Raw genomic sequence first — 21437 nt, 5'->3', positions numbered from 1 at the left:
CCTCCCCATAACCAGTTTACCTACTTGTACAGTTTAATCTACGTATTATCGTTTACTGGCCATCACTGCTATCAGTGGTGGCCGGTAACCTAGACAACTAGCAGTTAACTATAGGAATAACTATAGAAAAAAAAAACCTTCCTGAGAACAGAGAGGATTTTTAATAAGCGTTAAATTGTAAAGTTCCTTCTTTTTACAAGCACTTTGCAATTTTACCCATTTACGAAGATGAGAAAAGCTTTTTAATCATGAGACCTCATTTTATTAATGTAATCTCTCACTGTAGGTTTAGTCTCATTTCTGGCAAAACAAAACAGTTGTCCTAACGCTGCTACTCCTGCAGGATATTTCTCAACACCTTTTTTCCCTTTGTGTAGCTTTCATAATTTATTAAATGGGGCTAATGTGTACAGTGCATTAACTTTTCATACCTTCGAATTCACAGTGGTTTCCAAAATGGTTTAAATGACAGCCATGTAAATGAGCCGCAGAGCGCGGAACCACGGGGGTCTATACAGAAAGGTAAAGATCAAAGCAATGAACTGCAAGAATGAAGACCACGTATGGGGAACAATTCTAATATAAATGGAGAACAGCCAGACATTAGCTTTACCGTGTAGGTAGCCATTTGCAGGAGATAAAAAAAATTACGGTAATCCGAAAAAAAAAACTGAACAGGAAAAAGAATGATAATTCTGACACTACTGAACAGATAGGATCTCTGCTTGCTGTCATTCCATCTTCATTGTTCACTTCCATGGAGTACAAATCTGTCCTGTTCTTGTTATGATAACACAATGCAGGCGAGTTAAGCACTTATGGTTAGGACGGATTCACACATCTGAGTACGGGCCGCAACGCACGGATCGCCTGTGGGTCTCCTGCCCCAAACTTGAGTTTCATATAAGCCTAGGACTCTGTCGAGTTCAGGTCAGGTGACTCGCGGCCAGTCCTTGCATGGTGGTCCCTACTCGAACTGTAAAACACAGATGGGCAAACCTGCCTAACTGCAATCATTCCTACATCTGAGAAGAGGGTAAGTTTTTATAAGAAACAAAACACATTTTAGTACATTAGTAATCGGAATAGAGAAAAAAATTGCATGAAAAATAAATTGTGTCAAATAAAAGCGCCAAAACTATAAAAAATTGTGATATAATTGTAATGCCCCATAGAGCAATCTTATGTGTATAGCACAATGACAATGTGCAAGGGGCTCTACATCCCTGTAAACAGGGCTGTAGCAATAGTGGTCGCAGTGGGTTAGACCGTGAACAGGCCCGTAGGTGAGGGGGACCAGTACTATTTTCAGTGGAGATGTCTTCAGATAAACCTCCAGTTGAAAACTTATTCTGAGCAGAGCTACTGGCTAGTTGCCCCGCTCCTGCTCTACAGCCGAGGGCCTATTGGGGCTTACAGCAGCAGAGCACTCCAGCGTAATGGGTCTGGCAGGGCCTGCGACATTACGCCAATGTGACCTGCAGATTCAGCCCTCTGATAGGCTATAAACTAAATGCGCACAGGGAGCCAGCCAGAAGACGGAGGAAGACGAATAGCCGCTCAACATGGGAATGAGGATAGATGAGAAGTACAAAAAAAAAAAATTAAAACACTGTGGGGGCCTATATTAAATGTACGGGGGGCATAATTACAATATGGGGGTCACTATTAATCTATAGAGCCAGAATTGGGGTATCATTACTATATAGGGGCCTCATTAATTTATAGGGCCAGAACTGAGGAGGGCCCAGGTCCAAATTTTGCCTTAAGGGCCCCTAGGACTCTTGTTACTCAGCTGTCTATAACACTGGTTCTAAAGAGGATGTATGAGATTACAAACAAGGTTCTGCCCCCCCCCCCCAGATACAGTTCCTCTATTGACTCAGGGCTGAGTGTCATTGGTGCACAGCTCCATGCAAGTGAATCAGATGGAGATTTAACCCTGTACTGCATGGAGTTCGGCAGTGGCAATGCCATGCCAGTCATGATCCATGTGGAGTATGAGTGTTGGGAGCCGACAGCTTAGGCTACTTTCACACTAGCGTTAACTGCAATACGTCACAAATGCGTCGTTTTGCCGAAAATACGCATCCAGCAAAAGTTCTTGCTGGATACGTTATTTCGTCATAGACTAACATTAGCGACGCATTTGCGACGCATTGCCAAACGTCGCGTCCGTTTTGCGACGCTTGGGCGTGTGGTAGCGGACCGTCGGGAGAAAAAAACGTTACATGTAACGTTTTTTGCTCACGACGGTCCGCTTTTTCCGACCGCGCATGCGCAGCCGGAACTCCGCCCCCACCTCCCCGCACTTCCCCGCACCTCACAATGGGGCAGCGGATGCGTTGGAAAAATACATCCGCTGCCCCCGTTGTGCGGCGGAGACCACGCTAGCGTCGGGAACGTCGGCCCGACGCACAGCGACGGGTCTTTCCCGACGCTAGTGTGAAAGTAGCCTTATGGAAATCAAGACCTCCAGAACACGCGCACATCATTGAGCAGACTCCTATGTTCAGTCCACACTGCAGCTGATAAACTTCTGCAAGAATAATATGGCACGGCTGAAAATACGATCTGTGTGCCACTTTATGATAGCGCAAAAATCTAATAGCAGATTTTCTTCATTTTATGTCCTAGTTGAGTATTTTACACAGATATCTGACCATTTCTCCAATTTCTAACGCTGTACAAGTGAGTTAGAGATTATCCAGATATGTGTTTGTCCTCCGTGTTGTCCATTTTCCCACGGACACCAAACTGTCACATTATATACCATGTGGCTAGTCACATTCTGGGCTTATTTTTTGCAGACCGATGGTGTGTTATTAGTGATGAGCAAATATACTCGTTACTCGAGATTTCTCGAGCACGCTCGGGTGTCCTCCAAGTATTTTTTAGTGCTCGGAGATTTAGTTTTCGTCACCTCAGCTGAATGATTTACATCTGTTACCCAGCTTGATTACATGTGGGGATTCCCTAGCAACCAGGCAACCCCCACATGTACTTATGCTGGCTAGTAGCTGTAAATCATTCAGCTGCAGCGATGAAAACTAAATCTCCGAGCACTAAAAAATAATCGGAGGACCCCCGAGCGTGCTCAAGAAATCTCGAGTAACAAGTATATTCGCTCATCACTATTTGTTATAAAATAATAAATAAGACAGTCAACTTAGGTCTGTTTTGGAGAAATCAGATGAGATAAATGAATTATACATGGAGTGCAAACAGTTAAAACACAAACCATAGCAAAGAAAAAATATTGATTTTTTTTTTTTTGGAGAGAGACATGTGTGAATAAGGCCTAAGACAGTTTATTTTCAGACCAGGAGAAATTTCTTAATAAAAACAAAAGACAGAATGATGATAATGCCAATATTATGTTTAAGGCTCTAGACCAAGAGGGTGAGAAACTTGTAGAAAAAAGATCTTTACTTTCCATTCTTGAATTCTCTTCAAAATATAAGAAAATAAAACCATTTTACTCTTTGCAACCACTTATGGGAAAGAAAAACAAAATGTTAGTGTCCTGTCTACTAACAATAACTGACTGAGATACATTTCATATGTATTTACAACACGAGACATGGTGGTATATATAAACCTTTTTATCACACTGATATAATTATATCGTTATAAAAATACATTCCCATGTAAGGTGCTCCAGTTCTCATAGAGATTTTATCACCAGTAATGAAGCAAGTCCCGCTGGGCACTGAGGGCCATCTGGACGCCAAGCCCAGTTTACTATTCAATGACATCACTAGTTTCTATTAGGATTCGACTAATAGGCATAGGGTCATCGACAGTCTGAAAGTGGCAACTTTAAAGGTGCATGAAAAACAGTCACCCTTTCACAAATGATCTATAGATTTATTTTAAAAAGTGATGAGCGAGCATGCTCGGGTGTTATCCAAGTATCTCGGGCGTGCTTTAGTAATATGTTCGAGTACCGGCGGTGGCATGATTCGAGGCTGTTAGACAGCCACAACACATGTGGTCATTGCCTGTTTGTTAGGGAATCCCTGCCAGTGTTGCAGCTGTCTGACAACCACGAATCATGCAACCGCGGGTACTCGAACATATTATCCGAGCTCGCCCAAGATACTCGGATAACACCAGAGCACGCTCGCTCATCACTAATTTTAACCTATTCGAACCATCTATCTCATGATACATGCTCGTTTTCAATTTTTTTTTTTATTCTTCTGATGTGTTTTATTATCTATACATATTTATGGGGTCAGCCATCTTTCTGTTTCCCTATGCTGTGGATATCAGTTCAGAATTTTGCTTTACAGCAGTCACTTCAACAGAGGTAACACAGTCAGAAAACAACCTAATAATAGTGATGAGCGAACAGGAGCTGATAAAATCTTACGGCGGTTTCACACGTCCAGATATTTCCGGTACCAGAAAAATCGGTACCAGAGATATCCGTGTCCGTCTACTCACGTGGTACATCCATGTGGCAGCTGTGTGCTGCATCAGGACCACACGGTCGGCCACCGGGAAGCAGCACTACAGTAAGCTGCTGTCCCGTGTGTGGTGCTGAAGCCGACTGTCATCCGCTCTCCCCTGCTTGGCCGAAAGCAGCGCGAGCAGGGGAGAAGGGATGAAAGAAAAAACCATGTGCGGTCCCCCCTATATTTTCCAACCAACCCGGCAAAACTCACAGGTGCGGGCGGCTATTCTCAGGCTGGTAAGGGGCCATGGCTATGGGCACCTCCCAGCCTTAAAAAAGCAGCCTGCAGCTGCCCAGAAAAGGCGCATCTATTAGATGCACCAATTCTGGAGCTTTGCCCGGTTTTTACCACTGCCCTGTGGCATTGGCATATGGGGTAATAAGGGGTTAATGTCACCTTGCTACTGTAAGGTGACATTAAGCCGGCTTAGTAATGGAGAGGTGTCAATAAGACTCCTATCCAGCGGCAGTCTTTGAAGCCAAAGCAAGAATGACATCAAAACCGCCAGCAAAGCTGCTTCAGTAGAACGGCTGACATTTTCTTGAAGCAACTTTGCCTGGGAAAACTCAATCAGGTGCGCCGGCATCTAGACGACACCATCCACACAGCTTGAGTGTTCATAGGACTGATCTTATATAGTAGATCAAGGCTGGCTGACTACACACACCTGGCAAAATATAAAGTTAAGAGGGCTGCAGAATGGTGGACTGACACTGTGGCTCCATTTCTTGCTTTTGCTTTATAATATGGACATGAAAATGTAATTTCTGTACAGAAATTAATAAATTTCTGAAAGTGCTGAAATAAGTTTCTACCTGTTGTCTAACAACATTCTATTCTACCATTGGGTGCAGCCACAAATCCTCATGCCGTGGACCAATTGTACAGAAGTGATGGTGGTATGTAGATGATCGCCTATACAAGAGCTGTAGGTACATAATTTTTATATTCTTCTCATGTTTGATTTCTGTACAAGTGACACTTGGTCACGGACTCTTTCTACTATCTATTGCCTGCACGGCTTACACGAATCATTACTTCACTCCTCCATAAATGACAAGTAAGGTACTATTCGGAGACCAACGTTGGATCACACCTGTGTGCCACGGCCTGTGATTCATACATTGGCCTTGGGTCTCCCAAACGCCTCATAGGTATATATGAGGTTGTCAGGTTTGGGTCAGGAGACAGGCGGCCAGTCTGTGCACTGAAGGATGTACTTGGACTGTAAAGATCAGAATTCTGAATGCAGCGCAATAAAGGTTGTCCAGTCAGGAACACAGGATCTAAGACTAAGAATGCAACAGCTCATTATTTCAAGTCTGACTTTTCTACAGCTTATTATTATAGGAGGTAATTAGGTGTTCCTGTAAGTTGGCAGCAAATTTATCTCAGTCCACATTACTGTTCTTGCTGATAAACTTATGGGAATTTTAAACAAAACTGAGTTCTTCGGGACTTGCCAATATCGTTTTTCAAATGGACTTGGCATAGATGTCACAGGTTTGGAAAAATAACCTTACCATCATCGATCAGCTGTCACATGAACAGGCAGGTTTGTTTTAGCTTATGAAGTAGAGTCTTAGGTAGGGAGAATACTCTATGTTTATATGGCCACATTATTTTAATCATCATCTGCAAGTCACTAATAGGAGTAGTGGATACCTGCTTTTTATTGTACTTAAGGAAAATCTGTCAGTAGGATCAAACCTCCAACTGGTTTATATGGGCATGTAGGCTATAGGAAGCTGAATAAAATGATACCTTGATATCTGCGATCCGATGTTTTATTCCAGAGCGGTCCACATTTTTCATAATATGTACATTTGCTGCACAGGAAATACATCTCCCTGAGAATCTGCATCCAGAGCTCATTTTAAATAAAAGGACCAGTGTGAGACATGTAATGACTGACAGCCTGCTCTCCGAATCTACATGTCTCACACTGGTAACTCCTCCTTTTATTTAAAATGAGCTCTGGAGGCAGATTCTCAGAGAGCTATATGACCAGCCCATAGATCTAACAGCTCATTTACATAATACAATTGTCAATTTTTCTGGAATAAGACATCAGATATCAAGGTATCATTTATTCAGCTTCCTATGATCTGTATGCCCATATAGACGGCTTAGGAGGGTTGATCCTACTAACAGATTCCATTTAACATGATGCTTTTTAGGTTTGCACATTAGGCCACATACATCTATGTATTACACTAGCATCATGGATTTGCTTGATTGACCTTAAATATTACAGCATTTTTGACAGAAATCGATATACAGGCCTTGCTGTTCTTTCCGTCAAAGATGCTAGAAAAGCAAAAACCAGGACTGAACCCCTGAAACAGTGTGATGTGGTCCTATAAGTCACAGTGACAAATTGTGTATATGTCCTTTGGTCCTCTTTAGCCCCCCATTAATGCAAAACACTGTCTCCGGGAGTCTGGACTAGACAAGCATCAGGAATCTTTAATAATAAAAAGTATTTTATTTTTTTATTTTTTTTTAGAAAATCATTTTGAGAATCATCTGTTGGAAAAAGAAAACTGAAGCCAGGCCAATAAACCTAAAAAGAATGTTATTTTACATATGCAACATTCCTGTATAAGCTTCATATGGTAGACACAGAACAACAGCTTGCACCAATGTTACAAGTGCATACACAACGCCATTCAGTTTCAACAATAGTCATGATACGGTAACTGCTATATATCAGAGAGTAACTTACATCATTTTTATTTTTTTTTTAGGTTTACTGGCCTGGGAAAACAAAAGAAAGTATTGGGTTTGTTTATGCACATAATACTTGGAATAACGTCTTAGAAATGAAGAACGCCCAAAATACCCTTTATAAATATAGATATTATGTAAGAAGTCAAATTATCTGTATTTGGTATAATAAACCAAATGAACACATTTGTCACATTGAACACAATTCGGATAAAATGATTTGCATTGTTATACACTCTCATGCCTGACACAAAGCCTCTACTTAATTGTAATTTTACAACATTTCAAGAGAATAATAATGCCTTTATGTACACAGTTTAATATTCTAACTCCTCGAGGGGGGACCCATCTGGACCCACGCGAGGCGTATATAAAATCTGAAGATAAAACTATTAACATGAGTTTTAGTTGTCAATGAAAACAGTATACAAATAAATAAGTTACAAAGAAATAATGGCACAAACTCCAAGATAAACGAAGTCCACATAAAAGGATGAAATCTTCAGTGCTTGTAGTTAAAATGTACCAAGTCATATGCCAATTTAGAATGGGTGGCGCTACGGGTCAGTCCTTCAGCGACTCTCCTACTATATCCCATGGCGCAGTAGTAGTTACTTTGGGTGACTATTCTGCATTGGTATAATACATGCGCAGTGATGCTGCATGAGCGCACAATCTATAAGGCAGTCCTGTGACAATGATGGAAACATTTACAGGGATAATAAATAGCAATAACATTTAAAGGAATAGTAAATGGAAGCTGATCTATCTGCACGTAAGAGCATCATATTATAGCTCCTGGCCCAAGCAGCCAAAATGTAGTAGCAAAAAGGGAAAGAATACACCATAAAGTATCAATGCATTAAGGAGGACAGCTTCCACCATCGCCTCTCTGCAGTCACTCCACTTACAGCTGGGGTAGGGGTCCCAAGGCTGGTGGTGATGGTGGGCGAGTGATCTCCTAATGATCACATATCACTCAAACTGCGAGTTTGGTGTATTCTTTCAGCACTTTCTATAGGATCAAAACAAAATATTGTTGTGCCATTTTGGCTTCTAGGAATATGGATGGACCTGTAGTAGTAATATGCTGCTTTTATATTATGATTCTAGGAAAAATTAATATGGGGGGTAAAGTAGTGATCATGGGGTCAATAATCACATTGTAGAACACTACGGACAGCCTCTATTCAACTTGATGGCTGAAATAGTGTTTTTAATTCCACCAGACAGCAGGTATGATAGATTTGTATAGTTAGTGAACCCATTAAAAGCGTTATGCGCAAGATGGAACGGTGAGGTATATGGGCCAAATACAGCAAACAATCATCCAAGTGATGAGCGTTAATCTGGTTTTTTTTTTCCTCCTGAAACAGAAGTTTCTGTGCAGTGGTTGTGTCTGGGAGAACATCTACATTTATACTCAACATAAACCATGGACACAACTGACGCCATTTATAGGGGGAAAAATGGCAAATTCTATCATCTCTTTAAAGGGACTGTCAGCAAATAATTACTGTTCAAATTTAGTACAGGCGCTCGGTGCACTAAGGTGTAGCCAAAGGTTTATGTGCGTCTTCCCACCCTGCTTGGTGTATTTAACGGATTGGCTCCGCCATGGTGCACCGAGCGGCTGTACTTGGCTTTCACACTCATTTTGTGCTGACAGAGTGCCTTTAAATAAGAGTGTTTATCAGATTAAGAGATCGCATGTAGGATATGCCTCCATTCAGAGAGGTGCACAGGGCAGGGAGGAAAGGAAAGGGCACACAATAAAAAGTACTGTGCCCCATTCATTGTCAGCATCAATGGAGGGCCCAGAGATTGAATCACTTGCGATTGTTACAGGGGTAGTTTGGGCACAAAATATTGATGAACAAGCTTTGGGATAGGACATCAATGTCAGATCGCTGGGGGTCTGCCGACACCCTCACTGATGAGCGGTTATTTGCTCATTGGCCACAGGATGTAAACACTTTGAATGCAACTGCAAAGAACAGCTCCATTCAATGTATAGCAACTGCTGCAGAGTAAATGGTGCTGGGTGTTGGACCCGCACCAATCTGATACCGATGCCGTAGCCAACTGATGGCACAACGCATTGATAAGCTATCAGAATGTTGCTGCCCTATGCAGTTCCATTATAAATGCTTACATCCAGCGACCAATGGCAATAACAGCTGATCAGTGAGACCCCGACCAATCTGATATTGAGCTCCATGCAGTGCTGACGTCCTAGGTACAAATGCCACCAAGGACAACATCTGCAAGGAGTTTGTATGTTCTCCCCGTGTGTGCGTGGCTTTCCTCCGGGTTCTCCGGTTTCCTCCCATACCCCCAAAGACATACTGATAGGGAATATAGATTGTGAGCCCCATTGGGGACAGTGATGATATTGTATATAAAGCGCTGCGGAATATGATGGCACTATATAAGTAAAATAAATACAATAAATGTTGTGCCCAGAAAACACCTTTAAGTGATGGCATTATTAACTGAAATGGGAAAATCACTAATTAGACAGCAAATAACTCAGTCACAGACTTTTCCTACAATATAGATGAACAATCCTTATTAATGCTATATTTTCTAACTAAAGCTTGGGGGATATACAGGAATTGATGGATGGGAGTTATCTGCTAGGTGGCATATACATGGCAATTTGAAGAACAGATGTCAGGAGCACAGGGCTGCACATTCCTGGTCTGTGGGTGTCCTCTATGTAAACAGTGATTCCTTCTAGTTGGGATCTCCAGGACCCGAACTGCCACGTGCTACACACCGGGAGCACATTTTCATTCTGCGGCACAAACAACTTTTAATAATTATTTTCCTATATAAAAATAGAGTTTCCCATTTTGCCTATCCTTGCAGATGTTACCATACCCCTTACCTCATGTTTAGTTTCTGGCTCATGAAGTAGTTTAGTGTGTATCAAAAAATGTGTGAAAAATCATAACCCCAATAATATTAAACAGGGTAACTACAGGAACCCGTCACAGCTTATTGTAGAGGTTTTCTGTGAATCTTTTTTCTTTAAAATACCTGATTCATCTTCTAAGACTGGCTATGTGCACATGGAATCTTTTTGCACAGTTTTTGGAGCAGAACCTCCACGTTTGAGGAGTTTTGACAAGTTTCCTGTCAGTTTCTGCTCCAAAAAGACTCCGTGTGCACATAGACATAAGGTGGAGAAAGGTTGAAATACCGGCGCCAAGTTGCTCTTGCTCTTTTCAGCTTTTAGCACAGTATAAATTTGACTTGAAGCTGAAGAGGCCTGTCAGACAATATGGTTGCTATGGATATATAGCCTAACAGCTCCACAATTTACATGGGGCTGTCAGGCAGTAAATCCTTCGCAACCAATCCCATTATTCAAGTTAGGCCGAATCAGCTCACATAGAGGATAAAGAGCGTTAGCCGTGCTCACACTATCATTTTCTTTACATATTACAGACATATTAACCATATTTACTTAAAATCCACTCGATGCGAGTACATCTTTAAAGGGGTTGCCCCATAAACAGTGCTCATGAGAACAGGGTCTTCAAAATCCCTTTTGTGAATTAAGTGCTAGCTTTCATGTACAACCACTGCTCCTTTAACTGTCTATAAGAGTTATACGGTTAAAGGATTTATCCCAAGAACGTTATTCAGGAGCACGCCGCTCCCCAGCCTTCTGCTTGCTGGGGGCAGTATGCTGCCGATTGATGGCTCAGACCTGTGTGCACTCTGGTGGAGCGCAGTAGCATTGAAGCTGGCCAGATACAACAATTCTCGATTATTCAGGAGCACGCCGCTCCCCAGCCTTCTGCTTGCTGGGGGCAGTATGCTGCCGATTGATGGCTCAGACCTGTGTGCACTCTGTGGTGGAGCGCAGTAGCATTGAAGCTGGCCAGATACAACAATTCTCATTTATTCAGGAGCACGCCGCTCCCCAGCCTTCTGCTTGCTGGGGGCAGTATGCTGCTGATTGATGGCTCAGATCTGTGTGCACCGTGATGGAGAACAGTGACACTGAAGTTGGCCAGATACAACAATCCTCGATTATTCAGGAGCACGCCGCTCCCCAGCTTTCTGCTTGATGGTTCGGACCAGTAGCACCGAGCTGTGGGCTCGTCAGTGGAGTACAGTGGCACTGAAACTGGCCAGATCCAACAATTCCGGAGAAAGCTTCAGAGTAGTGCCTCCTTGCCCATCATTGGCCAATAACACAGGCAACGAGCAGTAAAAAAAAGCTGAAAACCTTCTGTTCTTCATAACGGAGAAAAATTTAAAATAACACGTAAATTGCAAAGTTTCTACAAGCACTCTGCAATTTTACTGATTTAATAATGAGAGTAACCCTTTAATGGAGCAGTAGTCACACATTCTCATTGGCATTTCATTCAGACAGGGAACTTTGGACCCGCTGCTTCTAATATCAATAAGGCTCTCAGTAGCCATAAACCAGCAATCACTAATTTATCATCTATCCCACGGATAGGTGATGTGGTTTGTGAGACAACCCCTTCAAGTAGTAATTACTAAGGATCAAGCGACAATTTTATATACATAAAAATTAAAAATAAAATTTTGCAGGTGGTGGATTTAATTTTTTTTTTAGTATCGCTTCAAACCAAAAAAAAATAAAAATAGATAAATACATGATTGAGTGCTTAAAGCAAAACCCATTATATAAAATTACTTACAGAAAAGTATTTTATTAACCCCTGTGTTGTAATCACCACTAAAATAATGTGTTTATTTTTTTCATTCTTTTAAGCTACTTAAAAAAATTAAGTGGTATTTTTTTTGTTCTTTTATTAGTGTATACGTTCTGCAGCGGTCACCCCCATAACATTATAAAATCGACATTATGCTTATGGTTTCCAACTTGATTTCTTATACTAGAAAGAGGTCATCGATTTTGTATGTTACAGATACACATTTACCAAAGAAACAAAAAAAAGAATAAAATAAAATACGTGTGAGTGGAGTAGCGGTTAAAAAATTAACATCTCGTTCTCTATTCACTGATTACTGGTAGGAGTAAATGAAAAGTCATTATGGGTGACAGTCACAATGAGAATGGTAAAAATCCAGTATATCGGGCCCTCTGTGGTTTATCGTCTATGGGCCTAGATCATAAAGCATGATGTCTTTTCCAAAGCCAATTAAAATGTGGACCAGAACCTTGTAAAGAAGCGTCTCATCTTCCTTGGAACATGACTGGATAGGAATGTATGGAGTTTCGGTTGTCCGGTGGATAATTTAACTTATTTAATTAATTAATTCTTACATTTTTTTTTACCGATTAGGCTAGCTTCAAAGTGCTTACAGGGAATGAGGGCATGGTTACCATAGTCACCGGGTTCAGGACAGTTTGCCCAACTAATTGGGGATGGTGGACCACCTGGGCTCCTACAGTGGGCTTTGCCATGACAGTAGGCTGACCCAGGTTTGCGGTTCCATTGACTTGTGGATGGGAAATGGTGTGAGCAATGTGGCTCATCATGGGCTGACTTACTGCAACAGATTGGGGGTAGAGGGGCAACTGCGGGCCAAGATGGGTCATATGATTAATGGCAGCTGGGTGCACAGTGATGTGGCCAATTGGCTGAGCAGCAGTGGTTAGCTGTACAGGGCTTGACGTGGAAGGTGCAATATGAGCAATGTGCTTTGTCTGCGGCCCTGGGATGACATGGTTAAGAGTCTGGATGACAGAGGCATGAGTGGTGGCCGTGTGGGCTATTACTGTTGACTGCACCGTTGAAGCAGCAACAATATGAGTCTGTGCCGGCACCAAGGCCTGAGGTGGGACCAGTGCTTGGCTGGAGAGAGGCTGTGCATGAGGAGAGGGGACTTGTTTCTGCTGAATGGAGACGTGCTGAGGCAAAAGAGTGGAATGATGATTGTGGGAAGCTGCGTTGGATGGTACCATCTTCAGAAGCTCCGGCTGTTGACGTTTCTGTAAAGTATTGACAGGTCTATCATCATCCATGTCCTCATCAATGTTGTCTTCACCCTCTGAAAGACAGACGCAAACATACAGTTAAAAAAAAAAAAATCTAAGAATTTGTATATTCTAGATCCGAGGTCTCAAACTGCATTCCTCAAGGGCCGCAAACAGGTCGTGTTTTCAGGATTTCCTTGTACTGCACAGGTGATAATTTAATCACCTACACACAATGATTCCAGCACCTTGTGCAATGCTATGGAAATCTTGAAAACACGTATGGTTTGCGGCCCTCGAGGAATGCAGTTTGAGACCCCTGGTCTAGATCCATTCTTCATATGCTTTCATAGACATGTTCAATTGTAGTCATTCATCACATATAGCAAGGTGACGGTAGCTTTGGTTTTGACAGACTTCGCACACCACGACCTGTAGCCTGCAATTCTCAGGAACAGCCTATAGAGGGCAGCAGCTGGTGGAGTGTGCATTATATAACGAAGCAGCCATCACTACTAGAAGGTACAGTGGAGAGGTTTCCCCAGAATTGGCTTATTAACGCTTATGTACAGTTGTGGCCAAAAGTATTGACACCCCTGCAATTCTGTCAGATAATACTCAGTTTCTTCCTGAAAATGATTGCAAACACAAATTCTTTGTTCTTATTATCTTCATTTAATTTGTCTTAAATGAAAAAACACAAAAAGAATTGTCCTAAAGCCAAATTGGATATAATTCCACACCAAACATAAAAAAGGGGGTGGACAAAAGTATTGGCACTGTTCGCAAAATCATGTGATGCTTCTCTAATTTGTGTAACTAACAGCACCTGTAACTTACCTGTGGCACCTAACAGGTGTTGGCAATAACTAAATCACACTTGCAGCCAGTTGACATGGATTAAAGTTGACTCAACCTCTGTCCTGTGTCCTTGTGTGTACCACATTGAGCATGGAGAAAAGAAAGAAGACCAAAGAACTGTCTGAGGATGTGAGAAACCAAATTGTGAGGAAGCATGAGCAATCTCAAGGCTACAAGTCATCTTTAAAGACCTGAATGTTCCTGTGTCTACCATGCACAGTGTCATCAAGAAGTTTAAAGCCCATGGCACTGTGGCTAACCTCCCTAGATGTGGACGGAAAAGAAAAATTGACAAGAGATTTCAACGCAAGATTGTGCGGATGTTGGATAAAGAACCTCGACTAACATCCAAACAAGTTAAAGCTGCCCTGCAGTCCGAGGGTACAACAGTGTCAACCCGTCGACGTCTGAATGAAAAGGGGCTGTATGGTTGGAGACCCAGGAAGACCCCACTTCTTACTCCGAGACATAAAAAAGCCAGGCTGGAGATTGCCAAAACTTACCTGAAAAAGCCTAAAACGTTTTGGAAGAATGTTCTATGGTCAGATGAGACAAAAGTAGAGCTTTTGGGGCAAAGGCATCAACATAGAGTTTACAGGAGAAAAAAAAAGAGGCATTCAAAGAAAAGAACACGGTCCCTACAGTCAAACATGGCGGAGGTTCCCTGATGTTTTGGGGTTGCTTTGCTGCCTCTGGCACTGACCGTGTGCATGGTATTATGAAGTCTGAAGACTACCAACAAATTTTGCAGCATAATGTAGGGCCCAGTGTGAGAAAGCTGGGTCTCCCTCAGAGGTCATGGGTCTTCCAGCAGGACAATGACCCAAAACACACTTCAAAAAGCACTAGAAAATGGTTTGAGAGAAGGCACTGAAGACTTCCAGCAATGAGTCCAGACCTGAATCCCATAGAACACCTGTGGAGAGATCTAAAAATGGCAGTTTGGAGAAGGCACCCTTCAAATATCAGGGACCTGGAGCAGTTTGCCAAAGAAGAATGGTCTAAAATTCCAGCAGAGCATTGTAAGAAACTCATTGATGGTTACCGGAAGCGGTTGGTCGCAGTTATATTGGCTAAAGGTTGTGCAACCAAGTATTAGGCTGAGGGTGCCAATACTTTTGTCTGGCTCATTTTTGGAGTTTTGTGTGAAATGATCAATGTTTTGCTTTTTGCTTCATTCTCTTTTGTGTTTTTTCATTTAAGACAAATTAAATGAAGATAATAATACCGAAGAATTTGTGATTGCAATCATTTTCAGGAAGAAACTGAGTATTATCTGACAGATTTGCAGGGGTGTCAATACTTTTGGCCACAACTGTATATGTATGTATATTTTTTTTATAGATAGATAGAGATATTATAAAAACATTTTTCTAAAAATCTACCTGAGGCAGTTGAGGTAGAAGCCTGGTCATCCTCTGGCTGAACTGTTTGGCGTACAATTCTGTCAATCTCCATTATATCCATCCATTGGCTGAGTTCATTTTTCAAGTCGGCCAGTCGCTGCTGGGTGGCGATTTTCTCTCTCGCCAGACGTTCCATTTCGTGTTCATATTCCTTTTCTTTTCTTTTAAGACTCTAAAAACCAAGAAAATAATTATATAAAAATTTCCATTGAGTATGCACAAAAAAATAAATAAAAGTGAGAAGACTAATGGTTACGGAGAACATCGTGTTTGTACGCCAGCAAAAAATGAAAGCAGATCTGACCATTTATTTTGAACGCTAAAACCTACATCAGACAAGTAGCTTATACAGGCAATAAAACTTGGTGGGAAATTTTTCCAAAGCATATTTCATTTTGGTTAAGTAGAACTGAAGAAACCTTAATGTGAGAATCACCTCATGCGTGAAAATTAAAATGATACAAAATAATCTCTGCTCTGCTGAGTTTCTATTTGATTCATAATTAGAATCTGCAAGTTACTGGGTCTGCCAGTGTTTAAAGGGAACCTGTCACCAGGTTTGGCCGATATAAGATACGGTCACCGCCTTTCAGGGCTTATACCCACACAGCATTTTATAATGGAGACAAGTACACCTGCGCAGGAGCGCGGTGCCGGGGAGCCATGACGCAAGCAGGAGGACGGCAACTCAAGAAGATGGGAGGCGCCGGACCTGTGACACCCACTGGACCGGACCGCCCCCCAGGCTGGTCAACTTTTAACCCTTATAACTTATGTTTCCAAAATTGTGCCAAGGTAAAGTAGACATGTGGGAAATGTTCTTTATTACGTATTTTGTGTGACTCTCTGATTTAGGGCACAAAAATTAAAATTTTGAAAATTGCAAAATTTTCTAAATTTTTTCCAAATTTCTGTTTTGTTTTATTTTCCCACAAATAAACACAAGTCATACGGAAGAAAATTTAACACTAATATGAAGCACAATATCTCACAAAAAAAACCAAACCACTATCTCAGAATCAGTGAGATCCTTTGAAGGGTTATAACCTCAAAGTGACAAGTGGTCAGAATTGTAAAAATTGGCTTAGTCATTAATTTAAGGACAAAATTGGCTTGGTCACTAAGGGGTTCAATTTCAAGGAACTTGAGCTAAACTTGAAATAAAATCTTCCCTTGCTCATCATATTTGAAAAGTGATGAGCATGGTCTCGCAGTTTACAGTTTAGACATTTATCACAGGCTATATTTATCATGTATGAAGAAATATGGAAAGAAACTGGGCACATTAATCAGCGCTGCAGTCCCAAGACACCGGGGCCATGTTTATTCCATAAAATGGACTTTATTAACCTTATGGGTCAACTATGTTTTACTGCGCCGTAACGGTGCCTTCCTCGGAATAAAACACCAGTACAAATGTTTATCCTGAGGAAGGAACCTTTCCAAGCCCCCTACCGTGTAAACGACTCAAAACTCATAATATCAATAAATTCCATTTTATGGAATGAACGTTGTCCCGGTGTTTTAGAACTGGAGCGTTGGTTAATATTGCCATCTGGACACCTGTTGGAACACAGCAGGAACCTTGATGCAGAGGTGGACATAGGCCTATTCAGCCATATAGGAGCCACTTTTATACCTCCAAAGAAGGTGGAATTGGTCATCATGATGAGCTGTGGGACTGCAAAGGGCCCCTACATTTTTCTTGGGCAGGGGCCTTCTTTGGTCTGTGTCCACCCCTGCTGAGGATCACTACTACCACCAGCATCACAAGTGGCAATAGTTGTTATACTCCAAGCAGAACTCCATTACGTGAGCGTTGACTCGTGTGCACAGTAATTCTCTCTATCACACTTGCGGAGCCCCTTCTCTCTCAATCTATGCTTTTAATAGAGTTGTGCTAGAAAGTGGTCGTCCTCTTTCTTTTTCTCTACACGAGACATTTATCACATTGAAAAGTGCAAAATGAAGGTGCAAATTTGTGTCTGCTCAGAGCAGTAGTAAAAGGATTTCTGATTTGTCGTAAAATCAGGGAATACTTCTAAGACATACCACAACAAACAAAGCCATAAAGGTGTTTTCCAAACTGAGAAGAAAAGTCTCGACTCAGACGTTTGTATAAGATTGTCCTGTCCAAAAATAATGACCAAAAATTGTGCTACACAGAAGTGGAGTCGGTCTTGCACTGAATGACTACAGCATTGCTCCTTTAAGACTCAGTGGGGACAGACACACACGTGTGGCGAGCACGTCACAATCCCTCGCAAATATGCTGGCCCTCCCTTAAGCCTCTTGCTCTTTTTTTTCTTTTTGCCGGGAAATGAACTGGACTGGTGCCAGGAGCAAGCTCTGCCCCCTGTGTGAGCGCATTCCATGTAAGGCTTATACAAACAGAGTGCCAGCAGCCTTCATCCATGTGGTCGGCGCGGCATGCCGGGCGTGGAGCCCTGTTCACCCAAAGTTGTGGATTACATGAAAAAAAAAGTGTGAGATACCAGGTTAGCCAGAACCATGTATGTTAGATAGTCATGCATATATGAGTGATATCAGTATAGCAAAAAAGAAAAATCTAAGAAACAATTCAAAACACATAGGCTCCTTCATCAGAAGAAAATGACAAATACTATGAAAAAACCCACGTTACTGGGAATTTAATCTCACTAACTGCTGACAACGACTGTGGAATTTTTTGCATCTTTTTTTTTTTACATTAGAAGTTCCAAAAAGAACAGATTTGGAAAAAACAAACAAACCCATACATTGAGCGGTTGTTTGGCATCTGCATGAAACCCCCGGGAGGTGCACGGCTAACAAAAACAAATATAATAACCTTCATTTTTCCATTTGCACCAAGATTGGCTTCAGACCATGCGGGGCCTCCTTTCCTTATTCCGTAGGTTTCCTTTAGGAACAAAACGAAAGACGGGATTCAGACTTGCTGAATACAGAGCCACAGACTTCAGTTGGGCAAATGGAGTAACAAAAAAACGCAAACTGAGTTTGATCAGATTTACAGTGTTATAGTAGACTACAGCATTATGTCTGGCTTTAAAGGTGTACACTGTCTAAAAATTATCCCAAGTTTTTAACTTTCACAATTTGGATTCTGCTGGTCTAACCGAGGTCTGTGACTTAGTTGGGAGCACTTTTGAATGCTGTTTTTCATTGGTTCCGATAGAAGCCCCCTATGGAGTCAGAATTGGGGGCCTAGATGTAGTCTGAATTCAGTCTTGGGGTATCGTCGCTCATGTTAACATAGCTTCAAAGGTTAGCCTAGCTATGCTTGTTCAATCAGGACAAAATCTCGGCATCCACAGTAAACATGAGATATTGTTTGCTGTCAGTTTCATTAGTAAGCATGGTAAGAAGGGTAAGTACCTCCCAGTGGGAGGAAATGACGAGTCACAGCAGTTTGCACTTGATGACCTTTATATTAGGGGTCATGTAAGGACGGAAAACATTCAAAATAGTTACCAAAGACCAGAAGCGAGCACCTTCTGGATATGCAAACTATTCTGTATTTCTACAAACTTACAAGACTCAAAAAGGAACTGTTCTGTCTTTGGTGTTAAAGAACAAGGAGAATCTGGTGGGCCCCTTGTGCAGGAACGGCCCACCACCCTCTTATATGAGCAGTACTTGGCACATTATACCTGAATCCCTATGTACAGACACAGGCGGCATCTTATCCATGTAACAATTTACCCCGTTCATTGTTATTGAAATTTGTGCTTGATGTCACATTTGCATGAGGCTGAAAATTGGGGCCCTGGAGTTGGTTACTGGTGGGCCCTTGGCACCCCAGTCCGACACGGTGTGCATCCCATAGGAGGCTCTGGCACAGTGTGAGGCTATGCTCTCACCATGAGCTTTTGCTGAGTTTTTGAGTTGTGTTTGGTGTTGTGTTTTATTTCACTAAAATATTTTATTCTGGCTGTGTATTATTTTTAACCATTTACAAACTTTGGATTAATAATGGATAGGTGTCTTATTGACACCTCTCCATTACATTAGCAAGGTGACATTAACCCTTTATTACCCCATATCCCACCGCTACTCAGAAGTGGGAAGAGCCGGGTAAAGTTCCACAATTGGCGCATGTTTGGATGCGCCAATCGTGGGGCTGCTGCAGGCTGGTATTTTTAGGCTGGTGAAGGCTAAAATGCATGGGCCTTGCCAGTCTTAATACCAGGCCGCAGCAGTCCGCTTCATCTGGCTGGTTATCAAAAATAAGGGGGACCCCCACGCCATTTTTTTTTTGAGGGGGGATCCCCCTATTTTTGATAACCAGCCAAGATAAGCAGACTGCTGCGGCCTTGTATTAGCAGGCTGGTAAGGTTCATGGATATTGGATCTTTGAACCAGCCTTAAATACCAGGCCTCAGTAGTTTGCTTCATCTGGCTGGTTAACAAAAATATAGGGGGGGGGGGACCCCACGCCATTTTTTTCGAGGGGATCCCCCTATTTTTGATAACCAGCCCAGACAAGGGGTTAATCTATACTTACTGTTTGTACCATATTCGGCCTCATAATGAGAATTATCAAGTAGATAATTCTCTTCCTTTGGTTTGGCAGTAAAACTAGAGGCATTGCAGCAAAAAATGTATTTGCAAACAGGAAATCCCTTTTTTTTTCTTCCCAGAAGGCAACTTTCAATCAGCTTTATTTCAAGTGACAAAAAAACAAAACAAAAAAACAGGCTATGAAAAAACGCATGAAAAACGCAGGTGATCTGCCAGTGACCTCAGGTGCAGATTTTACCTGCGTCAAATCCTGATACAATCCTGAACAAGGAAACATACCCTAAGGTGTGGATTACATGTGTTTTTGTTGCGTTTCTGCAGCGGACACGAACTAAAAGTCGCACTTGTGTTTTTTACTTGCGAATTTTCCGCATCTAACGTTAATGTAAGTTTATGGGAAAAATTTGGAAACAAGACTCCGCGTACCCTCAAGAGAAACTGACATGTTGCAGATTTGAAACACGCATCGCAGGTCAGTTTACTCAGTAAAAAAAAAAACTCACTGTGGGCAAGAGATTTATTTATTTTTTTAATAAATCCCGACCACTTTGCTAGAACTGTAAAACGCTCATGGTGGGAGCATGGCGTAAAGGTTTGGGCTCCACTGTCTTTATTCACCACGCCCTCCAGGACAGAAGATACATTTACAATGCCGCCCCGTCAAAACATTTATTTATTTCATCAATAAGTTTGGAATGAAATTTTGCTAGAATTATCCGCGCCATTTATTAACCGATTCTGCTCGACTAAGTGCTGAAATGTAAATGCTCACAATGCGTCTGTAGAGACCATGAGGTTGTCTGACATGTTCCATTGGCGGAATCCCAGCACGTTTCCAGGGAGACAGAAACGAGATATTGCCTTGGAAACTGCCTCGGCTGAGTTACTTCTTACAGATAAATACTGCATCAATTTGGGTTTCCTTGGACTACCTTTTATTGGAAAGAAACATTGAACCCTATTTTTGTCCCCAATCAGGGTTACAATATCTTCCCTGACAATTGTAAAAGACTGGAGGGTTACCCAAAAATAATGTGCAAGTTTTTTTTACTGTACGTTCCTATTAGATGGCTCAACAACAGCTTTTCTTACTTTTTACACTTCCTCCTGAGTTTACAGTGTGATTTAGCCCAAATTTGACTACTGAATGAGTGGCGATCTGACGCATACTGTCAGCCTTCTGATGCCAATATTAAGCAAAGAAAGATTCCTTATCCTAATGAGTCATCATATAACACTTGGATATATACCATGTAAACAGGGTAATGTATTGTCACATAGATACATGGCAATACAAAAAAAAAGCTAAAAATTGGCAAAAAATTGCATAGCATTAAAAAAATACACAAATTAAACAAAAAAGAAAAGTAATGAAAGGTTATGTTCACATCTGCGCTGGATATGGAAGAATCCAAAAATACAAGATAAAATAGAGCATTACCTCTGTGTATATATATATGTATATATATATATATATATATATATATATATATATATATATATATATATATATATATA

General features: G+C 41.5%; 1 protein-coding gene across 2 annotated transcripts in view; it reads right to left on the bottom strand.

Moving 5' to 3' along the window:
- Positions 1-11935: 11935 nt before the first annotated feature.
- Positions 11936-21437, bottom strand: part of MNT (MAX network transcriptional repressor) — a 112110-nt gene continuing 102608 nt past the window's right edge. For both annotated transcript variants that reach the window (XM_077294410.1, XM_077294409.1), the window contains 2 exons: positions 15375-15567; positions 11936-13202 (listed from right to left, as the gene is read on the bottom strand). In XM_077294410.1, coding sequence (XP_077150525.1) covers positions 12490-13202; positions 15375-15567 — 906 coding nt within the window. In that variant the 3' untranslated portion in view covers positions 11936-12489. The remainder of the gene's footprint in view (positions 13203-15374; positions 15568-21437) is intronic.

This window comes from Ranitomeya variabilis, chromosome 3 (assembly GCF_051348905.1).
Source record: "Ranitomeya variabilis isolate aRanVar5 chromosome 3, aRanVar5.hap1, whole genome shotgun sequence".
Taxonomy (NCBI): Eukaryota; Metazoa; Chordata; class Amphibia; order Anura; family Dendrobatidae; genus Ranitomeya; species Ranitomeya variabilis.
This window is presented reverse-complemented; position numbering and strand designations above follow the sequence as displayed.